Source organism: Zootoca vivipara, chromosome 16 (assembly GCF_963506605.1).
Source record: "Zootoca vivipara chromosome 16, rZooViv1.1, whole genome shotgun sequence".
Classification (NCBI taxonomy): domain Eukaryota; kingdom Metazoa; phylum Chordata; class Lepidosauria; order Squamata; family Lacertidae; genus Zootoca; species Zootoca vivipara.
The window spans coordinates 22424418-22452143 of record NC_083291.1 but is presented as its reverse complement, the minus strand read 5'-3'; the positions used below and the strand labels follow the sequence as shown (position 1 = coordinate 22452143).

General features: G+C 44.8%; 2 protein-coding genes and 1 long non-coding RNA gene across 6 annotated transcripts in view; 1 reads left to right on the top strand and 2 right to left on the bottom strand.

The window, feature by feature from the left end:
• Nucleotides 1-775, bottom strand: part of CORO2A (coronin 2A) — a 62347-nt gene extending 61572 nt beyond the window's left edge. Inside the window, exon 1 of the mRNA XM_035097497.2 lies at nt 329-775. Within this exon, the coding sequence (XP_034953388.1) occupies nt 329-343 (15 nt within the window). The 5' untranslated portion in view covers nt 344-775. The remainder of the gene's footprint in view (nt 1-328) is intronic.
• Nucleotides 157-12474, top strand: LOC118075489 (uncharacterized). Its single transcript, XR_004691378.2, has 3 exons — nt 157-284; nt 1884-1988; nt 11264-12474. It is a non-coding gene; the product is annotated as an uncharacterized LOC118075489 (long non-coding RNA).
• Nucleotides 12475-12490: 16 nt separating this feature from the next.
• TBC1D2 (TBC1 domain family member 2) overlaps nt 12491-27726 on the bottom strand; it is a 32690-nt gene continuing 17454 nt past the window's right edge. For 3 of the 4 annotated variants that reach the window (XM_035140418.2, XM_060269061.1, XM_060269062.1), the window contains 8 exons: nt 26117-26503; nt 25212-25322; nt 24562-24746; nt 23184-23660; nt 21251-21371; nt 20326-20511; nt 19987-20108; nt 12491-18603 (listed from right to left, as the gene is read on the bottom strand). In XM_035140418.2, coding sequence (XP_034996309.1) covers nt 18402-18603; nt 19987-20108; nt 20326-20511; nt 21251-21371; nt 23184-23660; nt 24562-24746; nt 25212-25322; nt 26117-26503 — 1791 coding nt within the window. In that variant the 3' untranslated portion in view covers nt 12491-18401. The remainder of the gene's footprint in view (nt 18604-19986; nt 20109-20325; nt 20512-21250; nt 21372-23183; nt 23661-24561; nt 24747-25211; nt 25323-26116; nt 26504-27726) is intronic. The other variant, XM_060269063.1, reaches the window with a different exon arrangement.

Here is a 27726-nt window from a genome sequence, read left to right as displayed (position 1 = left end):
ATATGTAGCTGTCAAATTCATGCAAGCATTTTTGCTGATGTTGTGATTTCGCCCCGCCCCTCAGATCCCAAACGACGCAGGGTCAGGATCCACCCTTCTAATAATGATCCACCAAGCCACTCAGGGACATTTGCAAGACCCCCCCCCCCGTGTTTTGTTTTGTTTTTGCGAACAGACGGCTTTCAGTCTGTTATAATGCCGGAAGCACGACGCAGCAGGGAAACTGCCGGATCTGGGCTGGTGCTTGCAAAATGCCTGGCACCTGCGACGCGGTTCAAGAGCAGGTGCGTCGCTTTCGTCCCTCTTTTGCAACGCTCCCTCTTCCTACCTTTGTGATGGTCATGCAGCCTAGATTTTTGGTGCAGCGTCAAAGGGCCGGCGAGCCCGCCCAGCTCTCAGTCGTCTCTCTCCGCAGCAGAGATTTCAGATCCTGCCTGATCTTGCACCGAACACTTTTCTTCCTCCTCCTCCTCCGTTTTTCCTCCTGTATCAGAGCACGCCTAGCTTATCCCTTTTACAGGTGCTGCTGCGCGATCATGGAATCACGTTCATTCATTGATCGTGAATTTATATATATATTGGATGGGTGGGGGTGGAAACCCTTTGCTTGCTGTCACCCTTAAAAAATTTTTTAAAAAATTAAAAGCCCATCAAAAGCTGCCTGCTTCCAGCAAGCACGCTCCCTAGGCAGAGCGCACGCTTGCAAAGTCACTGCAGGGTCCACACGCGCGCTTGGAGAGAAAGGCTGGTGGGTGGAGCCACGAGAGGAGAGGAGGGCAGGCCAAGATCCCCCCCCCGCCTCCCGCTTCCTTTGTGTGCCGCCCTCGGAGTCCGGCAAAGCAAGATCAGAAACCTCGGCAGAGGCGGCGGTTGTTGCATTGTTGATGATGACGGGTGGGCGGAGACGGGAGGCAGCCAGAAAAATCCCGTCCCTGCGGGGAGCAGAGGCGGCGGCTCCCTTGGGAAACCCGGGCGCCAAAGGGTTAAGAAGAGCCGAGCTGGACGCGCGCTCTGTGCGGATCGCAATTCTGCAATCGGAATGAATTACGCAAATGAAACAAGTGCGGTGGTTGGCATCGTTTTTTTGTCTTGCGTTTTTGAAAACAGTTTTGCATCGATTATTCTGTTTTCTTTTTTATATCATAGAATCATACGGTAGAATCATAGAGTTGGAAGAGACCACAAGGGCCATCCAGTCCAACCCCCTGCCAAGCAGGAAACACCATCAAAGCATTCCTGACAGATGGCTGCCAAGCCTCTGCTTAAAGACCTCCAAAGAAGGAGACTCCACCACACTCCTTGGCAGCAAATTCCACTGTCGAACAGCTCTTACTGTCAGGAAGTTCTTCCTAATGTTTAGGTGGCATCTTCTTTCTTGCATGTAGTATGAATCCATTGCTCCGTGTCCACTTCTCTGGAGCAGCAGAAAACAACCTTTCTTCCTCCTCTATATGACATCCTTTATATATTTGAACATGGCTATCATGTGTTGTTGTTTAGTCGTGTCCGACTCTTCGTGACCCCATGGACCATAGCACGCCATATCACCCCTTAAACCTCTCTTCTCCAGGCTAAACATACCCAGCTCCCTAAGCCGTTCCTCATAAGACATCATTCCCAGGCCTTTTACACACACACACACATACACACAGAGTACTGTATTAAAAAAAACCTATTTTGCATAATTTATTTCGGTTTTCTGGTTTTGCTTTTAGAAGACATCTGAAGGCAACCCTGTTTAGGGACGTTTTTCATGTTTGATGTTTTGTCGTGTTTTTTTTTTTTTTTTTTAATATTCTGTTGGGAGCCGCCCAGAGTGGCTGGGGAAACCCAGCCAGATGGGCAGGGTATAAATAATAAATTTATTGTTGTTGTTGTTACAGACCCTCCAAGTGTCCTTATTCTCCAAGGACAGCCCCAGATTTATAGAAGCCGCCCAGGTTTCTGACTTGATCCCAGAATGACCTGCTTTTCCTTATCCTTGGAGGGTATGTTGTTATTTATTACATTCATTCCCAGCCCTTCAGCAGCAGGTCACAGAGCAGGTTACAAGAGTTAAAAAAACTGACAACAGTTAAAACAGATTACAATCACAGGAATAGGGTGGGCCCTGAACACACACATAGAGCAGGAGACTCTTAATCTCAGGCTCATAGGTTCGAGCCCCACATTGGGTGAAAGATTCCTGCATTACAGGGAGTTGGACTAGACCAGGGGTGCCCAAACTTTTTTCAGAGAGGGTCAGATCTGATGACGTGAATGTGCATGAGAGCCGACCACAGTTGTTGAGCTTTTTTATTAAATTGACTGGTGGGCCGGATTAGGCCCCCGACACGGACTTTGGACATGCCTGAGCTAGTCCCTCCCAACTCTATGATTCTATCTCAGGTGTCCAAGGCCAGAGCAAAGAGGTATGTCTTCAGCATTCATGGAAAGCAGCAAAGTGAGAAAGCCAGGGATTCCCTTTCTGCAGGAGGGAATTCCACAACTTAGGGGCTGCAGCAGAGAAGGCCCTATTCTGGGCCACCCCATCCCCACCCCCACCCCCCAAAAAAATTCTGTGGGAGCTGCAGCTGGCAAGAAGAGGTTCCTTTAAGCTGATCTGCACACTTGGAAGGGAATAAGGTAGTCTTTCAGATATTTGGAGCCTAAACTATTCAGGGATTTAAGCACTAATGTGAGCAACTAGAATTGCACCCAGAAACTGACAATCAGTGGAGAAATACTAAATAAATAAATTTATTATTTATACCCCGCCCATCTGGCTGGGTTTCCTCAGCCACTCCCAACAAATAACTAAAAACAGACTAAAACTTCAAACATTAAAAACTTCCCTAAACAGGGCTGCCTTCAGATGTCTTATAAAAGTCAGATAGTTGTTTATTTCTTTGACATCTATTGGGAGGGCGTTCCACAGGGCAGGCGCCACTACCGAGAGGCCACAATGATGAAGTTAGTGATGGTGTACAGCTCGGTTGCCATATTCCCAAAAGTGAAAATCCAGACAAAGTTGTTGATTTTTGGGGGGGGGGGTGTCTCAAAGTTGTTGAGCTTCTCGCCACCCCCGGACATTTTGCCGATTCACCAAAAATCCGTGTGCACGCCATTTTGCAGCCCGATTCCCAGATGTTTAAACCCAGACATATGGCAGCTAGTTGAGCCACGCTGAATGAATAAGCCTTGCTACCAGCTTTTATTCAAGTATCTTTTTGGACTCTGGGCATTGTTGACATACTGAAAACCTTTCACAATCCCAACAACTAGAAAGTTGTGTGTGCGTGTTTGTTTTAAAATGAAGATTTTAAAACACAAAAACCACATTTCACGACTGTACCTGCACTAGACCTGGCTAAGATTGGATTCTACAGTTGCTTAATATTTAGGGCGATTTGAGAGGAGGGCTTTTTAAGCTTCATCTAAGATAGTACCATTGATCTGAATATCAGAATCAGCCATCTGATGAAAAGCATTTTCTCAGGTGAACGTGTGTTTTGAATCCCTCGGGAAGGGGAACATCTGGGTGGTGGTAGGCGAAACAGTTTGAAATAGAGAAACTGTTTCTTCTCCCAGTTCTTACCTCTTGAAGCTGCTTTCTCTCAAAGTAGAAGATGCTTTTGGGTCACCTCTCACACACCTGCATGTCACATGAGCGGACACTCACATCTAAATGCAACCTCTGTGAGTGCAGAGGATCACCAGATTACTTTCTAGATTCACAGTGGTTTGCATTAGATTAAAAATATCCCGTGCAATAAATCATACTGCAGTCTTTAAACACATCTTTACTTCCACTCTCTAAACTTATTGGTAACGAAGTTCGAACCATAGCACATGCCTTTCAGAGGTGGGCCTTATCCAGGATAAATCCAGGTTATCTATAAGATCCTATAAGATCCTGTTGTAAGTCTACAACAGGCATGTCCAACTCACAAGAGACTGCGATCTACTCCCACTATAAAAAAACTCTTGAGTTTTTTTGAGGGGAAGAATACCCAAAGTTTTTGAGGGTTTTTTTGGGGGGGGGCAATTGATCGGGATCACACAATCGACCAGGGACGCAGCACGATCGACTGGTAGGTAGCGATCGACCTGTTGGACATGCCTGGTCTACAACTTGATCCTTGATCATTGGCTATGCTGGCTTGGTTCCAATGGAAGCTTGCCTATCCCTGGAATAAATAGTCAAGGCTAGAGTAACCCATGCCGTGTTTCCCTAGTCCAAAACATTGTTTTCATATTGTGTGTCACAACATGTGTTTGTAAAAGTCTTGAGTTCTCAAATGAGAGGATCAGAATACCTTGTCTAACTCCCCCCCCCTGCCCCCAGTTTCTTCCTTTGTCCCTTTGAGCTTAAATACTTGTTGGTATCTAGTAGAGCTGTGATGGTGTGGTGCAGGGATGGGGAACCTATGTCCTTCCAGATGTTGCTAGACTTCAACTCTTGCCATCCCTGACCATTGGCTCAGCTGGTTGGGGTTGATGGGATTTCAACAACCAATCGGGGGCCACAGATTCATCATTCCTGCTACGACTGGATAAGAGTATGAGTTGGGAAGTCCCTTGTTCAAATCTCATATTATCAACAAACTCAATAGGTGGGCTTAGGCAAGTTACTGTTTTTCAGGCTCCGTTCTCTCCCCCCCTTTTGTAAGATGGGAATAATGATGTGGGTCCTGCCTTACTGGACCTCAGTGGCCACCTTTCTCCAAATCAACCTACCCAGACCCTGAGATCATCTTCTGAGGCCCTTCTATATGTGCCTCCTCTCTGAGAGGTCCAGAAGGTGCCAACAAGAGAACAGGTCTTTTCTGGCTCCTGTTTGTGGAATGCTCTCCCCATGGAGGTTCGCCTGGTGCCATCATTATACTACTTCAGTTACCAGGAGAAAACATTCCTCTTTAACCAAGCCTTTGGCTGACTGACACCCAATGCCCTTTTAAAATGTGTTAAGGAATAATAATAATAATAATAATAATAATAATAATAATAATTTATTTATACCCCGCCCATCTGGCTGGGTTTCCCCAGCCACTCTGGGCGGCTTCCAACAGACATTAAAATACAATAATCTATTAAACATTAAAAGCTTCCCTAAACAGGGCTGCCTTCAGAGTCTGGTAGTTGTTTATCTCTTTGACATCTGGTGGGAAGGCGTTCCACAGGGTGGGTGCCACTACCGAGAAGGCCCTCTGCCTGGTTCCCTGTAGCTTCGCTTCTCGTAGTGAGGGAACTGCCAGAAGGCCCTCGGTGCTGGACCTCAGTCTCCGGGCACAACGATGGGGGTGGAGACGCTCCTTCAGGTACACTGAACTGAGGCCGTTTAGGGCTTTAAAGGAAGGGGAGTTTATTGGGTTGTTCTTGTTTTTATTTTTATTACGGTGTGTGTGTGTTGTGTTTTTATATTGTGATTTTATCTTGGGAATCTCCCTGAGACCTGTGGGTATAGGGTGGCATGCATATTATTATTATTATTATTATTATTATTATTATTATTATTATTACCGGGATGTTGTAAGAATTACTGAGATATTTTATGCGATCTGCTCTGACCGCTCAGCATAAGCACTACATAAACAGACCATCAAAATAAACAATTCCTAGGGCTGCAAACTTTTAAAAAAATATGTGGATTTTTTTTATTATTCTTCTGGGGGAACCCAACCTCTGCATTCTGGGGAGTTGTAATATCATCTCATAGCCCGCATGAAAAACACTGTTAGCACTGCCATTGCTGCCGGGTTTAATACGGACCAGTGGGTACAACTACTACCAAGAAACAAAGTACAACATAAAGAATGTCTGACTCTGCACATTCTAACAATGAGAGATGTTTTAAAGACTAGCGTCTGAATTAATTCCAGCAGCTATCAGCTTGCTGTCGGTGACTAGGAGGAAGAGTTTATTCCATCCTGCAAAATATAACACGGTACTGAAAGCTCAGGGTAGTCTGTACTTCTGGTTGCAAGGGCCATTTGGTCCTATTCCCTGACACAAATGTGTGTTTGCAGTTTGGTTGTGTGTTTGTTTGTTTTCAGGGGCGCTACAGGTGAGTGAAGCAGGTGTGCCTGTCGCAGAGCCCCAACCTCAGTTATATAACCTGAGTTTAGCTTGTAAGTAATAAGAGCAAGATCTGTGTTGCGAAGGACCCTTCAATTCTCACCCAGGACAGCTGCTTGAGGGCAACAGAATGTCTTGGCCTGCCTTTGAAGCCACGGAGATCACAGCTGTACGACTCTGCCCCAGTGCCCCATTTCCTTCCAAATACAAAGGACCAGAATTAAAACCTGCCTAAATCCTCAGATCTCATTATGTGGCAGGATCCTTTATCGGACAGTCGAAAGCTTGAGACAAGCCCCGGCAGCCAGATAATATAAACAAAGTGTGGAGGAAAGATTATCTTTGATTAAAAACCAAGTTGCAAAATTCTTGGCGTGATTTCCAGAAGCCTGTTGGTGTGGGTGGGTGTGCACAGAATTCTTGCTTTATCACCAACAGACATTGCATAGAGATAAAAGTCCAGGGCAGGCTGCCTAACGCCATACCGATACCCCCCCCCCCAAAAAAATAAGCAGAATGTGTGAACCTTCACAGATCAGACCAGCTATGTTAAAACTTTCCATCTCCCACCCACCCACGGGGCCCCCAAAATGGCATGCATAGGCACCAGGGCCAGGGAGCCCTCAAACACTCCTCCCATGCCTACCAAGACCCCCCCTGCCCCTCCCAGTTTTCAGCTGAGTACCCTCTGGTATGATGCAAAGGATTTTGGGTAACCCCCACTGCAGGTGAGTGCTCCCGACTCATTCTTCCTGTCTCTATGGACTTTTCACTCCCACCTACTGTAGTTACGTGTGAAGGAGGATCAAAGTGTAGGTAGCCACTCGCAATTTCTAGTCTGCCTTGACTCCAGGCCAGAGCAAAACGATATTGTGCAATCTCCATGCATGTTTACTCAGATGCAAGTGACACAGTATTACCCAGGAAGCTGCCTTATCAGAACATTGGTTCATTTAGCTCTACATTGTCTGCATCGATTGGCATCAACATCTCCCCGCTGGTTTTCTTTTCTTTCTTTTTTTTAGAGTTTTATTTATTTATTAGTTTTCTATTACAGTATATTACAATACATTACCACACATTACATTTACCAGGTACAAATCTGTCAATTCCACCACCATTTTTCCTCTCCCCCTTCTCTTTCTATATCATCCATCACTCTTATTTGTTTTTTTCTCTGTCCTCTAACTTCCTTCCACCCCCACTCAATTTCCTTCCAATAAATATATTACATCATTCTTTGCAGTCTTTCTATAGTCTTCTCCAGTTTTTATTTTTATTTTTTTAAAAAAACAAAACCCTAACCCGCGCGGTCACAATTTAAGGTTGGCGGTGGAAACAGAAGGGTTTTTTTATCATAGGCCAAGAAATCAGCCCTTGAGGCTTTAACCTGCGGATTTTTTTTTTTTTTTTTGAAAAAAATCCCTAACCCGCGCGGTCACAATTTCACTAAAAATCTGACGTTATCCAATTAACTCAAAAAAGGTGCCAAACTGCTTCAAATTCTCCCCTGAAAGGTTTGGCGGTGGAAACAGAAGGGTTTTTATTATAGGCCAAGAAATCAGCCCACGACGCTTTAAACTGCGGAAAAACAATTTTTTTAAAAAAATCCCTCACCCGCGCTGTCACAATTTCACTAAAAATCTGACGTCATCCAATTCGCTCAAAAATGGTGCAAAACTGTTGCAAATTCTCCCCTGAAAGGTTTGGTGGTGGAAACAGAAGGGTTTTTTTTTTTTATCATAGGCCAAGAAATCAGCCCTCAACACCTAACCTGCTATAAACATTTTTTTGAAAAAATCCCTAACCTGCGCGGTCACAGTTTCACTAAAAATCTGACGATATCCAATTCACTAAAAAATGGTGCCAAACTGTTGCAAATTCTCCCCTGAACGGTTTGGCAGTAGAAACAGAAGGGTTTTTATTATAGGCCAAGAAATCAGCCCTCGACGCTTTAACCTGCGGAAAAACATTTTTTTGAAGAAAAAAAACCCTAACCCGCGCAGTCACAATTTCACTAAAACTCTGACGTTACCCCATTCACTCAAAAATGGTGCCAAACAATTGCAAATTCTCCCCTGAAATGTTTGGCGGTGGAAACAGAAGGGTTTTTATTATAGGCCAAGAAATCAACCCTCGACGCTTTAACCTGCGGAAAAACTTTTTAAAAAAAATCCCTAACCCGCGTGGTCACAATTTCACTAAAACTCTGACGTTACCTCATTCACTCAAACATGGTGCCAAACTGTTGCAAATTCTCCCCTGAAAGCTTTGGTGGTGGAAACAGAAGGGTTATTATCATAGGGCACAAAATCAGCCCTCGATGCCTTAAGCTGCGGGTTTTTTTTCCCCCTTACCAAATTCTCTTCCATCGTATATTTCACATTTTAGTCTAGGGATATTAGCATATCTTTTTCCGAGCAGGGCTTCACCATATATTCCTCATAACATTTCCATTTTTTAAAAGTTTTTGATTTGACTGATTTCTTATTATTAAAGCCATTAATTTTACCAAGATTACGTGTTCATTTAGTTTACAAATCCATTCTTCCTTTGTAGGTTTATTCTGTGATTTCCATTTTGTGGCTATCACTACTCTAGCAGCTGTGGTTGCATATAGGAAGACCCCCCCCCCCGCCCCGGCAGTATTTCTGCATCTAATATTCCAAGGAGATATGCCTCTGGCTTCTTTGTTAAAAATATTTCCAACATCTTCTTCTTTTCTTCATGTACTATTGCCCAAAATTTCTCAATCTCCTCACACTTCCACCACATGTGTATTGTAGTTCCTATTTCTCCACCACATCTCCAGCAAAGATTGGGTTTCAGTTTGTAAATCTTTGCCAGCTTTCCTGATGTTAGATACCACCTATGGAACATTTTTACAAAATTTTCTTTAATTGTATATGAGGCGGTGAATCTTATTATCTTCCTTCCAGAATTTTTCCCACTGCTCTAAGTATATAGTTTCCCCAAGATCTTGTGACCATTTAATCATCGTTTCCCTTACTTCTTCCTATCCCCCCCACTGGTTTTAACGTATCTGTGTGAGGGTTTTGTTGTGATGCTTGTTTGGTTGTGAGCTGCTTTAGGTTGCCTTGGGGCAAGATAAAGCAACTATCAAATTTGACAAATAATAATAATCCGCTGTGCCCTTCTCCAAAATCTGGGAGTGCGCATAGGACTGCTGCTTTAACATGATTAGAGCCAAGGGTCAACAGTTCCTATATGGCCAAGGGTGAGCTGCTGCTCTGTGATAATCTACTCCAGCGTTAAGGATATCTGGGTCTGAGGACCAAAGATGAGCTGAGACATTAACAAAATTAATAAATGTGGTGGCATCCTTTATATCAATAGTCCCTGGGATATATCATCCATTTCTTGCAAGGTTACTATTGTTTCTTAGCCAAAGGTGCATATGGCAAATATTTGTGACAGGCTGGAGAGTTTGAGACGTAGCATCTTAAATCTGCGGCCTGCCCTAGCCTGGGTCAGTTAATGAACTTGCTTTCAATAAAAAGAGCTATAGCAAGTGTTTCACTAGGTTTGACTGTCCCATTTGATCACTGTAACTGCTAATCTCTTATGTAAGCTATCTACGTACTACGGCAAGGCAGAAGTTCATCACAGATGTTGCGGCTTGGAAAGAAATGCACGGCTCTTGATTTTAGAAGCTGCATAGTATGAAGCAGTGCTCCTCGCTCAGACATCTGGAAGCTTATCTGTTACATTTTGCTGTGCACCTGTCCATCAGCTGCTCCTCCCATCCTTTCTGGCAGTTTATGCGAAAGAGGGTAAATGCTTCCATTAATTTATATAAACAGTATGGAAGGCTAGTGCCTTTGTACCTGATTGTGAGGTTCTAACTGGCATTGTTTCTATTATGGTTGCTTTGGGGGTAGCAAGGTACTGCTCATTTTCTCAGGCACTGTTTCAACGTGTGTGTGTGTGTGTGTGTGTGTGTGTGTGTGTGTGTGTGTTTAAGAAAGACCGCAGTTGCAGGTGGGAACACTAGAGGTTTCTGCAATATTGACCAAGCAGGCAGTCAAGCCCTTCTGCATTGTTTTCTTCAGGGGCAGCAGGATCTGCTGGTACCGGTAGATCTCTGGCTGATTGTAATAGATCAGCAAGGTTGGTTGTTGGTTTTTTTTTAACTGTCAGTTGTTTTAGCAGTGGGAACAACAACAAAAATGCCTCTCCTCACTTAAATTAGGCTGCTGAAACTAATAAAGATTAGGGTGACCCAGAGTGGACTCTTGTGTAAAAGGACTGATACTGAGAACACAACCCAGCACTCAGAAGCACCTTGCTCTTTAACTCTGGCAATTATGCATAGCTGTCAGCCTTCCTTTTTTTTGCTGGAAATTCCCTTATTCCAGCGCCGTTTCCCGCTGCTATGCTGGATTGTTAGATATACAGTACCATAGACTGCCCCCGGGACAGGTGAGGCTGCTGCTGATCCCTTATTTTCATATCCGAAAGTTGACAGCTATGCCATTATGACTTTTGAAACCTGGCTCTTGGGAGTTCTAATTGGTGTGTGTTGGGGCGATGGCCCCGGGTGCATTTTTCTGGGCAGCGCTGGCAGGGCAATGTGAGGACGACTCAACAGACATGCGCCCTTCAACTCTGCCACCCTCTGCACGCGCGTACATACCCCGATGGATGTGAAAGCACACTCTGCTGTTGGGTTCTAGTAAAAAACAGAAGAAAGAAGATTTGGCAAGCCAGAAATCTGTTCACACCTAGTTTATTACACCTTGAAGGGGAAAGAAGCCAGAGATGGGTGCAGAGAAAGTCAATGGGGAATAATTAAGGATGTGGAGTCCTGGGGGAAATGGAAAAATGAGGGGCCCCAAGGGCCCCAAAATTGTGATAATGTGTGTGACTGTTAAAAGAAACTTATAGTAGCCTATCGCTTTAAGAAAATGCTAAGAAAATGCTGGGAAAGCATTTCTTTCTCCCCCCTCCTTTTAAAGAACTTTATTTAAGCTTCCATATTTGCAAAAAACATAATATTAACAATAACAATGACGATAACAATAATACCCATAATGGTAACAAAAGAAAAAAAGTTATAAATTCAATTAGAATATTTCCCGGAAATACAATATTACCCTATATATAGATTAATATTGATATAGAAATGCTTTCTAGATACAATTTAATTTATATTTCACCTATTCCCATTTATCTTTCCCCCCAGAATTCTGCAATTTATTATCAAGACCTGAAAGAAGAAATAAAGAATACAAAAGAAAAAGAAATAAAGTAAAAAAGAAAAGAAACAGACCACAAACAAACAAACAAACAAACAAACAGACAAAACAAAAGACATGGCTTTAAATAAACATAATTGACTATATATTCTTTGCGTCCTTATTTTATCCTTATATAGCACACGGATCAACTTTATATGTTATATTCATTATTTCCCTCCATTTTAGAAGATGTTGTTTTCCTTATTTTTCAATATTCACTCTATTTCTACCAGGAGATGTTTAGTATTATAATATTGATCTAGATGTTCCTTAAAGATTTCCCATTCTCTTTGAACCCTTTGATTGGAGTAGCCTCTAAGTCTCCCTGTCATTACTGCCATTTGCATTTCACTTTAAAACGCTTATGGCAAGCAGGGTCACAGCACATACAATACAAAGCACAAAAGCTTTTTGCTACAAAATGTATCCATGTGGAGGCTATGCTTATGCACAGTAGATGTTGAACTATGGCACCAAATCAACCGATCTGAATAATATGCTTATGCTAGAAGTGAAGGCACACAAAATGAAATGTAACTAAATAAGTTCTGGCTAACAACGGTGGTCCCATCTGGTCCCATCACCTCCTAGCAAATAGAAGGGGAAGAAATGGAGGCAGTGAGAGATTATAGTTTCTTGGGTTCCATGATCACTGCAGAAATATCAGCAACCTCAGATATGCTGATGACACAACCTTGATGGCAGAAAGTGAGGAGGAATTAAAGAACCTTTTAATGAGGGTGAAAGAGGAGAGCGCAAAATATGGTCTGAAGCTCAACATCAAAAAATCTAAGATCATGGCCACTGGTCCCATCACCTCCTGGCAAATACCGTAGAAGGGGAAGAAATGGAGGCAGTGAGAGATTTTACTTTCTTGGGTTCCATGATCACTGCAGATGGTGACAGCAGTCACGGAATTAAAAGATGCCTGCTTCTTGGGAGAAAAGCAATGACAAACCTAGACAGCATCTTAAAAAGCAGAGACATTGCCTTGCCGACAAAGGTCTGTATAGTTAAAGCTATGGTTTTCCCAGTAGTGATGTATGGAAGTGAGAGCTGGACCATAAAGAAGGCTGATCACCGAAGAATTGATGCTTTTGAATTATGGTGCTGGAGGAGACTCTTGAGAGTCCCATGGACTGCTAGAAGATCAAACCTATCCATTCTGAAGGAAATCAGCCCTGAGTGCTCACTGGAAGGACAGATCCTGAAGCTGAGGCTCCAATATTTTAGCCACCTCATGAGAAGAGAAGACTCCCTGGAAAAGACCCTGATGTTGGGAAAGATTGAGGGCACAAGGAGAAGGGAACGACAGAGGACGAGATGGTTGGACAGTGTTCTCAAAGCTACGAACATGAGTTTGACCAAACTGCGGGAGGCAGTGGAAGACAGGAGTGCCTGGCGTGCTCTGGTCCATAGGGTCATGAAGAGTTGGACATGATTAAACAACTAAACAACAACAACAAACAACACTGAATGAGGTTTTGAGAATGCATATGATTGGAGGAAATGTTGTGATGCTTTGTGTAAGAAAGCCATAAATAACACACCCAAGGGCATTTTGGGGTGTGTTTCAGCCTTTGTGGAGATATCCCACTGTAACTTTTCTGCAGAAAATAAACTTTTTGGATTCTTTCTTCAAACCGACTCATGAGTAATTAATTGTAAAAGTGAGATAGAAGATTTGCCTTGCAACCCCCCCCCCCCATTCTCTCTTCCAAGGGTCTTCACATCTTTAGGAATAATACCTGCAAAGATCCAAAACGTTGAGAAGCGTGTGCGAGTCAACTCCGATAGGCCTCCTGACCAGCTTAGTACTGAAACACGTTGTAGCATAATGTCTACACTCGAGTTAAAAACTTTTTTAAAAAAGAAAGGAATCTGGGTGTGCTCAGGAGTCTGCGAGTCTGTGGGACATTCCAAATCTCTTAAACATGGTCAACAGATAAAAGATAAACGAGAAGCACTATACCAGACCAGAGAATGAATGCAATCTGGAAAGAGCCAGGCATTGAGAAAAAGAGCAGAAATAAAATTTCATGGACTGCAACTTCCATCCAGTCAGTGCATATGGAGGTTACCAGGATGTTGTATATATTACAGGTGTGTATTACAGTAGTGATGTATGGAAGTGAGAGCTGGACCATAAAGAAGGCTGATCGCCGAAGAATTGATGCTTTTGAATTATGGTGCTGGAGGAGACTCTTGAGTGTCCCATGGACTGCAAGAAGATCAAACCTATCCATTCTGAAGGAAATCAGCCCTGAGTGCTCACTGGAAGGACAGATCCTGAAGCTGAGGCTCCAATATTTTAGCCACCTCATGAGAAGAGAAGAATCCTTGGAAAAGACCCTGATGTTGGGAAAGATTGAGGGCACTAGGAGAAGGGGACGACAGAGAATGAGATGGTTGGACAGTGTTCTCGAAGCTACGAACATGAGTTTGACCAAACTGTGGGAGGCAGTGGAAGACAGGAGTGCCTGGCGTGCTCTGGTCCATGGGGTCATGAAGAGTCGGACACGACTAAACGACTAAACAACAACAACAACATTAAAGCTGCAAAACTGTAGAAGACAGAGCCCTGTGCTTGAGTCAAAGGTCATCAGCTGCATAAATATGGTTTTGAGTACCCCCTTGAGATTTACTGAGAGCTGAAGGGTGGCTAAACACTTCAACACTGGAAGGCAAAGTCTCTTCCCACCTCCTTCCCCAATTGTACAGTGGGCAGAGGACTTGACTCAACTGGCAGCACACGAGGAGTTGACCTTCTATACAGGGGTCCACCCAGAGGTTGGCCAGGTTGACCCCCACCAAGGGTGCAGGCTCAGTGGGGCAGAAAAATTGTGCTTCTCCACTTGGGCTTGGAGTGGCTAGGAGCCTGTATGCTCCCAAGGCTGCTCCAGGCGACTGGGTGGTGCATGCAGGTTCCTGGAGAGGGAAGTAAGACAGAGGGAGCAGGTGAGAGTTGCAGGAGGAGGAAAAAGGAAGGGAAGGAGGCAGAAGGGAAAGCAGCGAGCTGAGGAAGGCAGGCAGGCAGACGGACGGACCAATGGAGGAGGAGAGCAGACCCCAATGACCGGGAAGGAAGTCACTGGCGGAGCACGAAAGGCGACAAAAGCAAACTTTTAGAGTTTCTGATCCATGGTTTCTCCCAGCTCTGGAGGCACTGATACAGCACCTTGCCAAGGGTGCAAGGGAGCCTACCGTAGGTACATCTCTGCTTCCATAAACACAAAAAAGATGGGCAACTGTCTGAAATCTGGTCTCTTTATACAGATCTATTTGCTTGAATGTCTCAAATACAAATACTTTTCGATAGTCAGCTCGCACATTCAGCTACCAGCCATCGAGTGGCGCACAATCACATACACACCAGCTCTTTTTGCAAACAATATCCTAATATCAGTGATGGCAGAGTGGAAAGCAGGAAAAAGAAACAGAGACTGCGCAGATCCCCTCTTGCTCAATGATCTCCCTTTATTTTATCCCCTGTGGAGTTTACATGAAGCAGTACTATGTACGTGACAGTGCAGATAAGAACGACCAATATATTTTCTTCATCAGCAACATAAAAGGTAGAGGCCACAGAAGCTGTTGTTCGAGGAGCAGTACAAGTTAGCAGCCAACTCAGTGCAAAGGATAAGTGCTTCCGGGAATATTACAGTACGTACTAAGGCAAGGATTACTCACTTTAAGACAGATGTAAAGCTATTCTTCAGCTAGCACCTTTGGCAACAACCCTGGATGTTTTCGTACAGGTAGCAAAAGCTTTCCTGCACTTCCTTTTTAAAAACATGTTAGATAATGTCAAAACACACTGGAAATCCAGTCGATATAAATGTTAACCTGAGAGGATGAGAGAAACATGAGACTGTAGCTTTCTGGTAAAGTTCAGTCCTCAGTTGACAAGTTAAAAAGATGTTAAAAGTAGGGAAAGGCCTCTGTTGAAGACCTTGCATGCCTGCTGTCGGCCTGAGCATGCAGCCTTAGGTTATGGTCTGCTGTGGTGTAAAGCAGGGTTGGCGGACCTGGGATTCAGAGGCTGAAATCCGCTCTCTGGGTCTCTATCTGACCCTCAGGAATCTCCGCAGGCCTCAGCATCCCTGTTTTGTACCCTCTAGTGTTTTCGCCTGGCTAAAATGTGTCCCTGAACTCCAATAATGCTTCTTGCTTGCCTGGATAGAGAAGGATGAGCAAGCGTGTGCTGAAGCAATCTCTTCTTTGCAAAGTTTAAATTAACACTAGTTGCTCCACCTATTTTTTTCACTGGCATGCGGCCCCTAGAGAGTTGCCTCGCAAGACAATGTGGCCCTCTAGCAGGAAGAGTTTTCCCAACCCCTTGTATAAAGAATTCCTTGAGGCTAGGAGCTCTAGCACTGGCCTAAAATGGCCTCAATCAAAAGCAACCTTGCTCTAATTCAGCTTTTATATAATATATTATTATTATTATCATCATCATCATTATTATAATAATAAATTTGTATACAGTGGAACCTCAGTTTACGCCTACCTCAATTTATGAACGCCGCGGACCCAGAAGTGTTTACATCCAGGTTCCGCGGCATCGCGCAACGTCAGATGCACAGACACGATATGTGCAGAAGCGCTCTATCGGCGCTTAGCGCACGTGCAGAAGCGTGCCTCCATTTACAAACGCCTCCGTGGAATGGATCGTGTTCGTAAACAGAGGTTCCACTGTACTGCCCTTTATCTGTAGATCTTAGCGGAGTTCACAACATAAAATTACAATATAAAACACAAATAAGACAAAAACAGGAATAAAAGCAAACCAATAATCACCCCTCCCACATTTAAAAAGTCAGCCCAAAGCCTGGTTGAAGAGGATTTTTTTTTGCCTGGACCCTAAAGAGGTATAATGAAGGTGGCAGGCGAACTTCCCTGGGGAGAGCATTCCACAGGTGGGGAGCCACTGCAGAAAAGGCCCGTTCTCATGTTGCCACCCTCCAGACCTCTTGCGGAGGAGGCACATGAAGAAGGGCCTCAGATGATGATATCAGGGTCCAAGTAGGTTCATGTGGAGAGATGTGGTCCTTGAAACTTGGTTTCAACTAGCAACCTGCCAATTTGGAACTGCATATGACCAGCTTCCCAGGCAGGATTGCCTGGGAAATGCACCAGATAAAAGCTATTTGTGAACCCTGGATCTTTCAAAAGGCCTAGGTCCCCATGAAACACTGGCAATTGGCATGGAATCCCATTTGGCGTCAAAAGGAAACACATAAACAATAAATACATAAAGTCAGTGCATTCAAAATGGGGCAGGGGAAGAGCAAATGCATGCACCATGTATTTGAAAGGAATAAGTAAATGAGGGACATAACCAGGGCTTTTTTCCCCAACCAAAAGTCACCGAAACTCAGTTTCGGCACCTCTCAGGTGGGCACCATTGCCATTCTAAGAGAATGTGAGAGGTGTTCAAACATTTAAAACACATTCTCCCCAAAGAATCCTAGGAATTGTAGTTTGTCAAGGGCCCCATAAAATTTAGCTCTGTGAGAGGTAAACTACAATTTCCAGGATTCTTTTTTTGGGGTGTGTGTGTTTTCCTTTAAATGTATGCTTTGGACTGGACAGCCCTCATAATGACGACACTTTCAAGCAGACGACTGCCCTCTGACTACCCTTCAAAAATCGCTGTAAAGCTGGACGCACAAACAGTCCCAGTAGGGGAATGAATAGCAGATTGACCTGCCCCATCTATCAAAACAGTTAGAATCCTGAGACCAGCAAGATAATTTTTTGCAAAATGTCAAGAGAATGCCCTTTCCTGGAATGCTTAATCTACCTTTTAAAGGTAAAGGTAAAGGGGACCCCTGACCATTAGGTCCAGTCGTGACCGACTCTGGGGTTGCGCGCTCATCTCGCATTATTGGCCGAGGGAGCCGGCGTACAGCTTCCAGGTCATGTGGCCAGCATGACAAAGCCGCTTCTGGCAAACCAGAGCAGCACATGGAAACGCCGTTTACCTTCCCGCTGTAGCAGTTCCTATTTACCTACTTGCATTTTGACGTGCTTTCGAACTGCTAGGTTGGCAGGAGCTGGGACCAAGCAACGGGAGCTCACCCCGTCACAGGGATTCGAACCGCCGACCTTCTGATCAGCAAGCCCTAGGCTCAGTGGTTTAACCCACAGCGCCACCTGGGTCCCATACCTTTTACTAGCCTGCAAAGAAATAGTCTGTACACATTCAAGTTTCACTGTTTGCTTCAACACAAGGAATTCCACTTCTTGGCATATTTCCCCCCCGGTGTGGCACTCCTACAAAGATTTATTGTAAATTGACTTTTATTGGTGAGCACCTAATGTAGAGCCACACTAAGTACATGCATTTGGGGGCCGGGGTGAAGATGTGAAATATCAAAAAACTCATGGACAGGGTGCTAAGCAAACATGAGAATATCCCCTCTAAGTGGGCTGATCAGGAATCCTGTCCAGCAAGTAATTATTGGTAGTTCCTGTGTGCGTGCATGTATGTACCACATCGGCGATTCCTTCCAAACCAGAAAAGCAGAAGGAAAAGAATTTCACATAGAGTTTAGTGTGTGAAATGTACGGTATATGGAAATCAACTCCAGATCCACTGATTAGCACATCCAGCCAGGGACATTTTTCTGAGTGTGTGTATGTATGCACAGGTACATTAGTGGTCCTCATGGGGAGACCAGAAGATAGTTAAGTGCTGGTGCTTCACTAGCCTGTTGTCTCAGGTATTTAATTTGTATCCGTGAGTACAGAAACCACATAGGCCCAGAATGATGGATTGTGGGTTGGGGAGTGGGGAAAGACCTCTAAATTGAGATCTACAATACCTGATGTTATCCAAAAAGGGAAGCAGACAGTAGAGATTTTATGGTGCGGTGACTTCTTGGAAATATTGTACACTACACACTACGTCAAGAAAAGTCCTTAGTGAGAAACAAGGCTTCTTTTTTCCCCAGTTCACTTGAAGACAATTCAGTGCATCTTTGCTCATTGCTCATGGATAGCTAGTGTTAACACTTTTTTGTTTCTAAAGTAGTGAAAATTTATGTTTGAAGGCCAGCTGTGAGGAGGAAACTGGAGTTACATATCTTCTTCATCCTCACTCACAGCTCCATTTGAGTTGCTGGCAGCATGTTCTGCCTGTTCCTTCATGTACTCGACTTTTATCTGCTCCAGTTCTCTCATCTCAGACTCCAGTTTTAACCTGTACACTCGGCGCCGATTTTGTAAAACTTTCATGGGAAACGGGTTCATGTCACTGAAGGCGATGTTCATCAGCTTCCTGGAAGAGAGCAAGCATATGAGCCAGAATTTTTAAAGGGTAGCTTGGACTAAGTAGACATTGGAGAGAGACTTGTGGGAATTCTGCATGCTCTTTTGGCTTCCCTCGCAAAAATGTGGCAGGATTTCTGAAAGAGGTTTGTCTTCCAGAGACAGAAAGTGTCACCCAGGGACCAAAGCTCTGGGTCTTTTCTAAGAACACCCTTAGATGCAGCTCTGTGTCAGACCAGTTTACTGGTTCCCTGCACTAATGTTCTAAAACAGTATTTCAAAATTTACTACTGGCATTTCCCACAATTCTTTTTCTGCTAAGGAAGGAACCTCTCTTCATTACAGAGGATTCTGGGGGATGTTTTAGGGTGAGCACAAGGCCAAGTCTACTGGACTATCACCAGGGCTGCCCCAAGTAATTTTGCCGCCTGAAGTCATGGACAAAATGTTGCTCCTTTTATGTACTGGATTTGCAGTGGATTCTTAAACACTGGCAATGGGACAGCAACCTCCACTGCACCTAAGGCTCATTTAGGGGAACAAGGCAGGCCATGGGGTTCACACAGCTCTGTTTTCTAGTACTTCACAGCTGCATTGACCCCCCCAGAAACCTCAGCTTGAGGTATCAGCCTTACTATGCCTAATGGTAAGGCCGGCCTAGTCTGCCACCCTCTGTGAAATGAGAATGCAATCTAGAACACACCCAATACTAAACAGAGGCTAAGCATTACAGAGGGAAAGTGAATTGTAGCAGGACATCTGTCCTTCAGGAAAACTGGTCAACCATTAATGATCTGCTTCCGAATAACCCCGGGATTTTCTGGAATAAGGGATTATTATATACAATAACATGGACCTATGTTTTAGATGTGCATGATATATTTGCCGGTGATCAATGAAACTATCAAATACATAGGCGCACATGTTCAAGGAGAGGCAGGATTCACCTCAAAGCCCAAGGGTATATATAAGGGGGTATGCTTTTAAAGGAGTTTTTGTTCCGTTTCAGTGTTGCCTCAGGCATTATTTACACACACCGCATCATGTGGAAGCCACTTCCCTGTAGTGCTGCCCCACACAACGGGAGTGTGAACATTTCCCCATCTGATCAGCACCTCATACCCAGTGTTGCACATCAGTATGAGGGAAATGGCACCAGCATGTTCTCTGTGTGTGAGAGAAAAAGGTTTCACTTTAGCCCTAATCTATCTGTACTTGGCTTGGTTCCTAGCTTCTGATTTGCCTCAGATGAACATGGCGTCAATGCTATTGCTTATTCCTGATCTGTGCCTGCCTCAATCCCAGTTTTTGACTTTTCCCAGTTCTCTGAATGACAAACTGTCACCTGACAACCACAATCCCCACACGAAACACTTCCTGACACCATCCTTACCTGCCATCACAGATGGTTTTGGTAAAAAAACGCATGTACTGGTAAATTTCCAGGCTGTCCTGGATCCTCAGTATCGCTTCTTCGTTGTATTTAAATATTGCCAGAGCGTAACGGAATATCACCTGGGACAAAGAAAAACGTGGCTGACGGGGGGATGCCATAGGAGGGAGGCAGTTAGAGCCACACAGATGATAGAGGTAACATCACTGAGGCAGGAAGGAACAGGTTCAATAGACACATCGGAAGCCTGGCCTAAATGCCTGGTTGCTCAAACATCTCTGCAGAGACTGATCTATGAAGTGAGAATGTAGGAGGGATAGGAGGCAGGGATACTCTTACCTTAGTACCTTCGTAGAGAAAGGCATCCCATACCCTGAAGAGGATATCGCTAACAAGACTGTCTACAAATACAACCAAGAACCAATTGAAGGTCACCAGGCCCAAGTCGATTCGGTGCTGCTCCAGATGAGCCGTCAGCCTGGGAAGCTTCTCTGACAAGAAATCTTTAAAGACTCTTTGATCCACCTGGATTCAGCAAAACATCAATAAGAACCAATAACCGTACTTGAAAGGATGCTTTATCAGCACGTTCTCAGAGTCCTCCAAAATCACAGGGGTTAATTGTACTCGTAAACACCTGACCGATCTAACAAAATCAAACTTTCGACTTACGGCACAATACAGTCTACAACACGCACAAGCTATGGTTATACTTTCTGCAGTGGAGGCAGAACCAAAATCTGCTTCCACTGTGGTTACAAAATGATTTCTTGTGTGTAAAATATTTTTCGTTGACTCTCCTATAGATCCTGTGATACCAAAAAAGGGATTTTTTGCCCCCCCCCAAAAAAAACACCTTAAAAAACCAGGTAATCCTATAATCCCATGGTACTGGTGATCGCATTGGTATGAACTACAATTGAATGGTTTGTGTGTAACTTTATGCCAAACTAGTTTGGTCTTTGGATTATGTCCAAATTAGGCCACAGTGAAGGAGGAATTAATTAGTTTTAAGGACAATTTGATTTTTGACATCATGCAAACCAGTGGATTAGGTGTGAAGTTCCATTATTTTGTCAAATAATCAACTGGCTAGATTTAACATGAATCACAAAACAATGTAAGCCAGGCCTGAGCCAACACCTATGTAAAGTGCGTTGGGATTTTTCCTCTAGAAGCACCACTTCCATCATAAAGATATGCAATTCTTTAAAAACAACTCATTTTTCCTATTGTATGGCTTAGTGGGGAGTCCCAGACTTACTTGAGAGCCAATTAGTGTGTTGCTGTAGTAATCTGGAGGCATTAGGTTTTCAGTGATATGAACTAGGCACCAGAAAGCGTTTTCTTCTTCCTCTAGAACCAGTAGTGCAATGGCTGCCAATCTGGGATGAATAAAGAGACACCACTGTTAAAGAAAGCAGGCAAGAATGGGAGGCAGATCTTATAGCTATGGCCCTTCAAGCTGGAAAATTCCCACAAGAGGAAAATGGCGAAGAAGCAAGAAGTTTCTTCTGAAACTTAACACTGCATGTGGTAAATAGGCACCCCACTTGTTAATGTAACTATAAAACAGGTGCCATAGTAGCTACCAGTTCTTTCTATGGTGCCCTGGCGGTTCTTTCTATGGTGTCTTGCAAAAGGTCTCAGTAAATATTCCTTCAAAAAGCTACAGCACACAAGAAACTATCTGATCTTCCTGGTCAGTTTCTGTTTGGACTGGCTTTTCCTGCACTGAACACTTTAACATTCTTAAACATGTTGCATGCACATATTTCACTGGTTGCCAGGACTGGAACATAGCTGCCAAGTCTTCCGTTTTTCGCGGGAAACCCCCGTAATTTAAACAGTTTCCCGCTGGCAGCCCGGATTGAAAAAAAACCCCGTAAATCTCCCGGATTTCCTACCTGCCAGGGAGGCTCCATTTTGGGTCCTGGCGCCACCCAATTTCCGGTGCCCGGACATGGGTAGTGCGGCACCGGAAGTCACTTCTACACATGTCCGGACATACGTAGAAGCGACTTCCGGTGCTGCGCTACCCATGTCTGGGCACCGGAAATTGGGCGACTTCCGGTGCTGCGCCGCTGCTGATCCCGCATTTTTCGGCGGGAGACTTGGCAGCTATGGACTGGAAACACACCGGTTCTGAACAGAGAAGAGATACAAATTGCTTCTCTCGACAAATGAGTGCAGAGTAAGCTGATGTAGGTGCCTTTCCCCCATTGACTGTGCGTAGCTGGCGGGGCAGCGGCAGTGCCCACATAATTTGTGGCCCCGTCTCTCTTTCAGTTGCAGCGGCCATTTTGAGTTATGCCACATGCCCCAAGGCAGCCATTTTCTCACTGGCGACCATGATACTCTCTCAACATTCCCAATATGACCATGACCCCTGGGCCCCCAAAAAAGGTTGGCAACCCTTGAGTAAGAGCAGCTCATCTTTTCAGCAGCACAAGTGAAAATAGGCACAAGAAAACATTTGGCTGTTTGCATGGTTTCATGTACGCCTATATAGCTTTGTTAGAACACAGCAGTTCCAGTTGGAGTCATTGTCAAATACATCTCACGACTGTGATTTTTCACATTATACTTAGATTGTATAGGGAAGTTTTTAATGTTTGGTGTTTTAGCGTGTTTTTAATATTGTGTTGGGAGCTACCCAGAGTGGCTGGGGCAATCTGGTCAGATGGGGGGGGTGTTATTGGGTTGTTTTTATTTTGATACTATATGTTTTGTTTTTTTATGTTGATCTTGTTCTGTGGACTACCCTGAGACCTCTGGGTATAGGGCGGTATATAAATTCAATTAAATAATAATAATAATAATAATAATAATAATAATAATAATAATAATAATACAGTGGTATCTTGGTTCTCAAACTTAATCTGTTCCGGGAGTCCGTTCGACTCCCAAAACGGTTCGAAAACCAAGGCGCGGCTTCTGATTGGCTGCAGGAGCTTCCTGCACTCAATCGGAAGCCGCGTCGGACGTTCGGCTTCCAAAAAACGTTCGCAAACCGGAACACTCACTTTCGGGTTTGCGGCATTCGGGTGCCGATGTGTTCAGGAGCCATGCCGTTCGAGTACCAAGGTACCACTGTAAATTATTATTATTATGACTGATTGGGTTATATATTTGACCCTAATATTTGTTGCAAACATAGAGTTTAAAAAGGTTGGCAATGAGCTAGCACCCCTTACCTGTTCAGTCCCTGGCAATAGCCAATGGTGGGATTTTGCAGCGAGAACGCAAGCAAAATCCTTCGGAGTTTGGGAAGATACTGGGAGGCAGGTGAACTGAAGTGCCTATTGTTGGTGAGCGTGCGAGGCAGATCCAGTTCAATCTGGCGGGAAGCTGGGTGCTCAGCAACTTCACACTTCTTGAGCAAGCTTTGGTAATGGCCAGGAGAGCGAATGTGCTGTACCCGCCTGCTCACAATCCATCTCCACACTCGTTGGCGGTGGTCTATTGGGACGCCACAGCGCAGCAAGCTCTTTAGCTCTGAGGAGGGAGTTAGTTCCCCAAGATTATTCCACCGGTCAGAGAGAGTTCTCTCCATGGCATCCTGGTTCAGGAGATTACTGGATTTGATCTCCAGAGCCTGGATTTTTGCCAGAAGCTTCCAGTCTGCAGCTTCGTACTCAGGAATCGTCATAAACCCATAGTCATCATACTGGCTGAACGGTGAAAAGAGAAGAATATGGGGGAAACATCAGATTGATTAAAGAGAAGTTAGTAAACTCTGAAACAATTATTATCATTATTTTAAAAGTATACATCTTGCCAAAGATCTCGGTGTAGTTGCCTTTTTGACAATGGGGGGAAAAGTAAGATAATGTACAGTTTAAGAATAATATAAAATGCTATCACCGACTGTTTGAAGGAAAAACCAGCTCATGTTTTCTTTTGCCTTTCCCTACTACAGTAACAAACCAAAATCAAAAGGTAAAGGTTAAGGGACCCCTGATCATCAGGTCCAGTCGTGACCGACTCTGGGGTTGCACGCTCATCTCGCATTATTGGCCGAGGGAGCTGGCGTATAGCTTCCAGGTCATGTGGCCAGCATGACAAAGCCGCTTCTGGCAAACCAGAGCAGCACATGGAAACGCCGTTTACCTTCCCGCTGTAGCGGTTCCTATTTATCTACTTGCATTTTGACGTGCTTTTGAACGGCTAGGTTGGCAGGAGCTGGGACCAAGCTACGGGAGCTCACCCCGTCACAGGGATTCGAACCGCCGACCTTCTGATCAGCAAGCCCTAGGCTCAGTGGTTTAACCACAGCGCCACCTGGGTCAAAGGTAACCTAATAATGTAAGCGAGTCTACCCTCACCTCGCAGCCCCACAAGTGAAAATGTGCTTTTGTGGATTAAAAATAGGATGATCAAATAAAGCTTTAGCTGATAATCTGGCAATGACAGCTCACGGACAGTAAGAATATAAGGATTGTCAGATGAATCAGACCAATCTAGACCAACATCATATTCCAGAAGCAGTGAGCCTGGTGAAAACAAAGAGCGCTACATCTATTTTAAACACACACACACACACACACACACACACACACACACAGCCATTACTTGATTGGGCTCAGATGTACAGGGATCATGGCTTCCTCCTTCACACCCCATTGAAGTGCTTCCTGGATGAGGCCCTTCAACATTTCCACATGTTCACTGGCAAAGTCCGGTAGGCCTTGCAGCTTCCGCAGAATCATCAGATACTTGCTCTCAATCTGGCAGTTGTGGGCTTGCAGACGGGCACACTGGAATTAAAAAAAGCGTTGCAGTCAGAATATGACCATGGCTTCCTGTTGTCGTGTTATGCTCCCCGTCGCCTCAGAAGTAGCCACCAGCAACCTAAGGTGGGAGAGCTGAGGTTGGCTCCTAGAAAGCTGGAGCACAGGCAAACACAAAGATTCACACCTCACATTCAACACACATTTAAAGCACTTTGACTCCCCCTCTCACCCCCAAATTCTGGGAATTTTCAGAGTGGTTTAAGAGCCAATCCCTCCTCCCAGGGAACTCTGGGAATTGTAGCTCTGCGAAGGGAGAGGAATAGGGGTCTCCTAAAAATTATCAGCACTTTCAACAAACTACAGTTCCCAGGATTCTTTGGGGGAAAGCTATAGGTGTTTGAAATGGTATAATACTGCTTTAGATGTATAATGCAGATGGGGCCTAAAGCACAAATGCTGGATCATTATTTTTTTTAGACTGCTTTTTACCTTCATCAGTAGGGTTTTCTCTTTCTGTGCTACCGCGCTCCAGATTTTAGTCACCTGGTGGATTTCGCAGTTCAGAAATTGGTTCTGAATCTTGTACGCTTCTAAGTCATCCTGGCAAAAAGACAAGAGAAGATACGTAGAAATAACCTGTCGGCACAATTCTAATTTGTACACCCAATAATAAATTTGTTGGGTTTATGAAAGGACAAATGGTGTCCGACGGAAAGATGGGGGCAAGCTGTGTTGTTGCTGAACTCTTTCCATGGCTCCTCAAACAGGCCAAGGGCACTGGTGACAAAAAGCAACAGAAAGTCCTATTTTGTAGACAGATAGAAAACATTACATTCACAGAGAAAACCAGAACACTGTCTTCTAAGTGTAGTCATCTCCAACCTGGTGCGCTCCAGATGTTGTGGGCACCGTGATATTTTTTTTAAAGGAAACTGAATCCTCTGCTCAATATCATATTCCGGGCTGTTTCTTAAAGGAGCTGCTATGGTATTGTGGTGCACACAGACTTGCCTCTTGCACACACAAAAATAAAGCAGAGGGATAACATATCACCAAGGTGCAACTGTGGAAGGAGTGAGGTCATAATCGCCACCTCCTACTGTACCCAGGCCAAAGCATTTTGCCACCAGAGGTGGTGCCCGCTCCCAGGTACGGAAGCTGACGAGCCGAGCCATTAAATTTTCCTTCAACACCAGGTATGAGATAGTACCTGAATCAACAGGACAGATAAGGGCCCCCAGGACAGTTTGTGTAGCAACAGAGAAGGGCTAAGGGGCTAAGGAGGCATTTACCTGGGGGCATTTACTGTTGTGCCGCCCCCAACACATTTGCTCCCCAAGGCTCTGCCCAATGGTAGGGCCGGCCCTGCCATTGCACCATTTGCCTCAAAGTACCTTCAAATGTTCAATCTCTTCCTGCTGCTTGTACAAGGTCTCCATGGGAATGGGGTCTGCCTCCCGAACCGAGTCAGGCATGTCTCTGGCGAGTTGCTCCGTCAGCTTCAGGATGACTTGTTGCTTGGCCTGGTTTTTGTCCATCAGGAGCTGCACGTGGGCCTTCAGCTCCCCGATGTGCTCGTCCTTCAAAGCCAGGCCCTGCTCCAGCTCCTTCTTCTCCATCTCCAGCACTTCAACCTGTTTATTCAGCTCGGCAATCTGCCTCACTTTGTGCCGCACCAGCTCCAGTCTATCCTCCTCCTTTGCCGTGACCAGGTACCTGCAGGACTCTCGCTTCTCATGCTGGGCTGCTTCCAGGGCTTTGTGGAGAAGCTTAACCAGTTCCTGTAAAAGTAAACATTGGGGGGGGGGAAGAGAACCCTTCATTTTCTTGTGATTCAACACTCAGCAATTTATTGTTTGCATATGGAGTGAGGTACATAGATGTAAAACAGTAGTGGCTAACTGCAGACCATCCAAGTGTGCCTGTTTTCCAGGGACAGTCCCGGATTTACAGAAGCCCCTTCTGGTTTCTGACTTGATTCCAGAATGTCCCGCTTTTCCTTAGGACATCCCTATTTTCATCGGAGAAATGTTGAAGGGTATGGAGCCGATGAGATAAGTAACTATGCAACCTTTAGAAGACACCTGAAGACAGCCCTGTACAGGGAAGTTTTTTTTAAAAAAAAGTTTAATGCTTTATTATGTTTTTTTTTATATGTTGCAAGCTGCCCAGAGTGGCTGGGGCAAACCAGTCAGATAGGCGGGGTATAAATAATAAAATTATTATTATTATTATTATTATTATTATTATTATTATTATTATTATGGAATAGGACGTCCCTATTTTTGTCAGAAATGTTAGAGGGTATGTAACTGTGGCCTTCCAAGTGTTGTTGAAAAGAAAAGGAGGGGGGGAAGTAGTCATGGACATGAGGATGAATCGGGGGGGGGGGCTGCTGAATAGAAGACAGAAGTGGCCTCAAAAATAGCATTGGCAACCAAGAGTGCTGAGCACCTGCTTGGGGTGGGAAGAGAAGCTCTGTGGGTTTAGCATGAGAGGAGTGAGAAGGAGTTGGCGACTAAGGTTTGAAAGGGGCGTACTCCAAGTACTACAAAGATATCAGAAAGCCAACACAGGCAACAGAATAGTTTATTTTACTTGATAAACAAATTACTACTTGTCTTACAGCTAATGAGAAATCCCCTCTGAAAAACTATTGCTACCATAAGTAGTAAGTTGCTGCGATACAGGGCCGTCTTAAGTATATCCGGTGGCGTGGTGCAAAGATCCCTCCGGTGCCCTGCCCACCCGTTGCCGACCTTTTTACGGCGCTGCCGGCAGCTTTGCGGGGTTGGAGGAGGCGGGCAATGGCTGGAGAGCGGCTCCTCCGGTGGGGAAGAGGCAGAGGCTCCGGGCGCGGCGCTGCTTCAGCGTGGTGGGCAAGGGCGGTGAGCTGGTGCTGGGATGCGCCGCGCCGAGCCTTCACCTCTTCCCTGGCACCCGTGCCATGGTGGCCAAGGCAGGTGGAGGCTCTGGCGTGGCATGGCAGAGGAGGGCGAAGGCA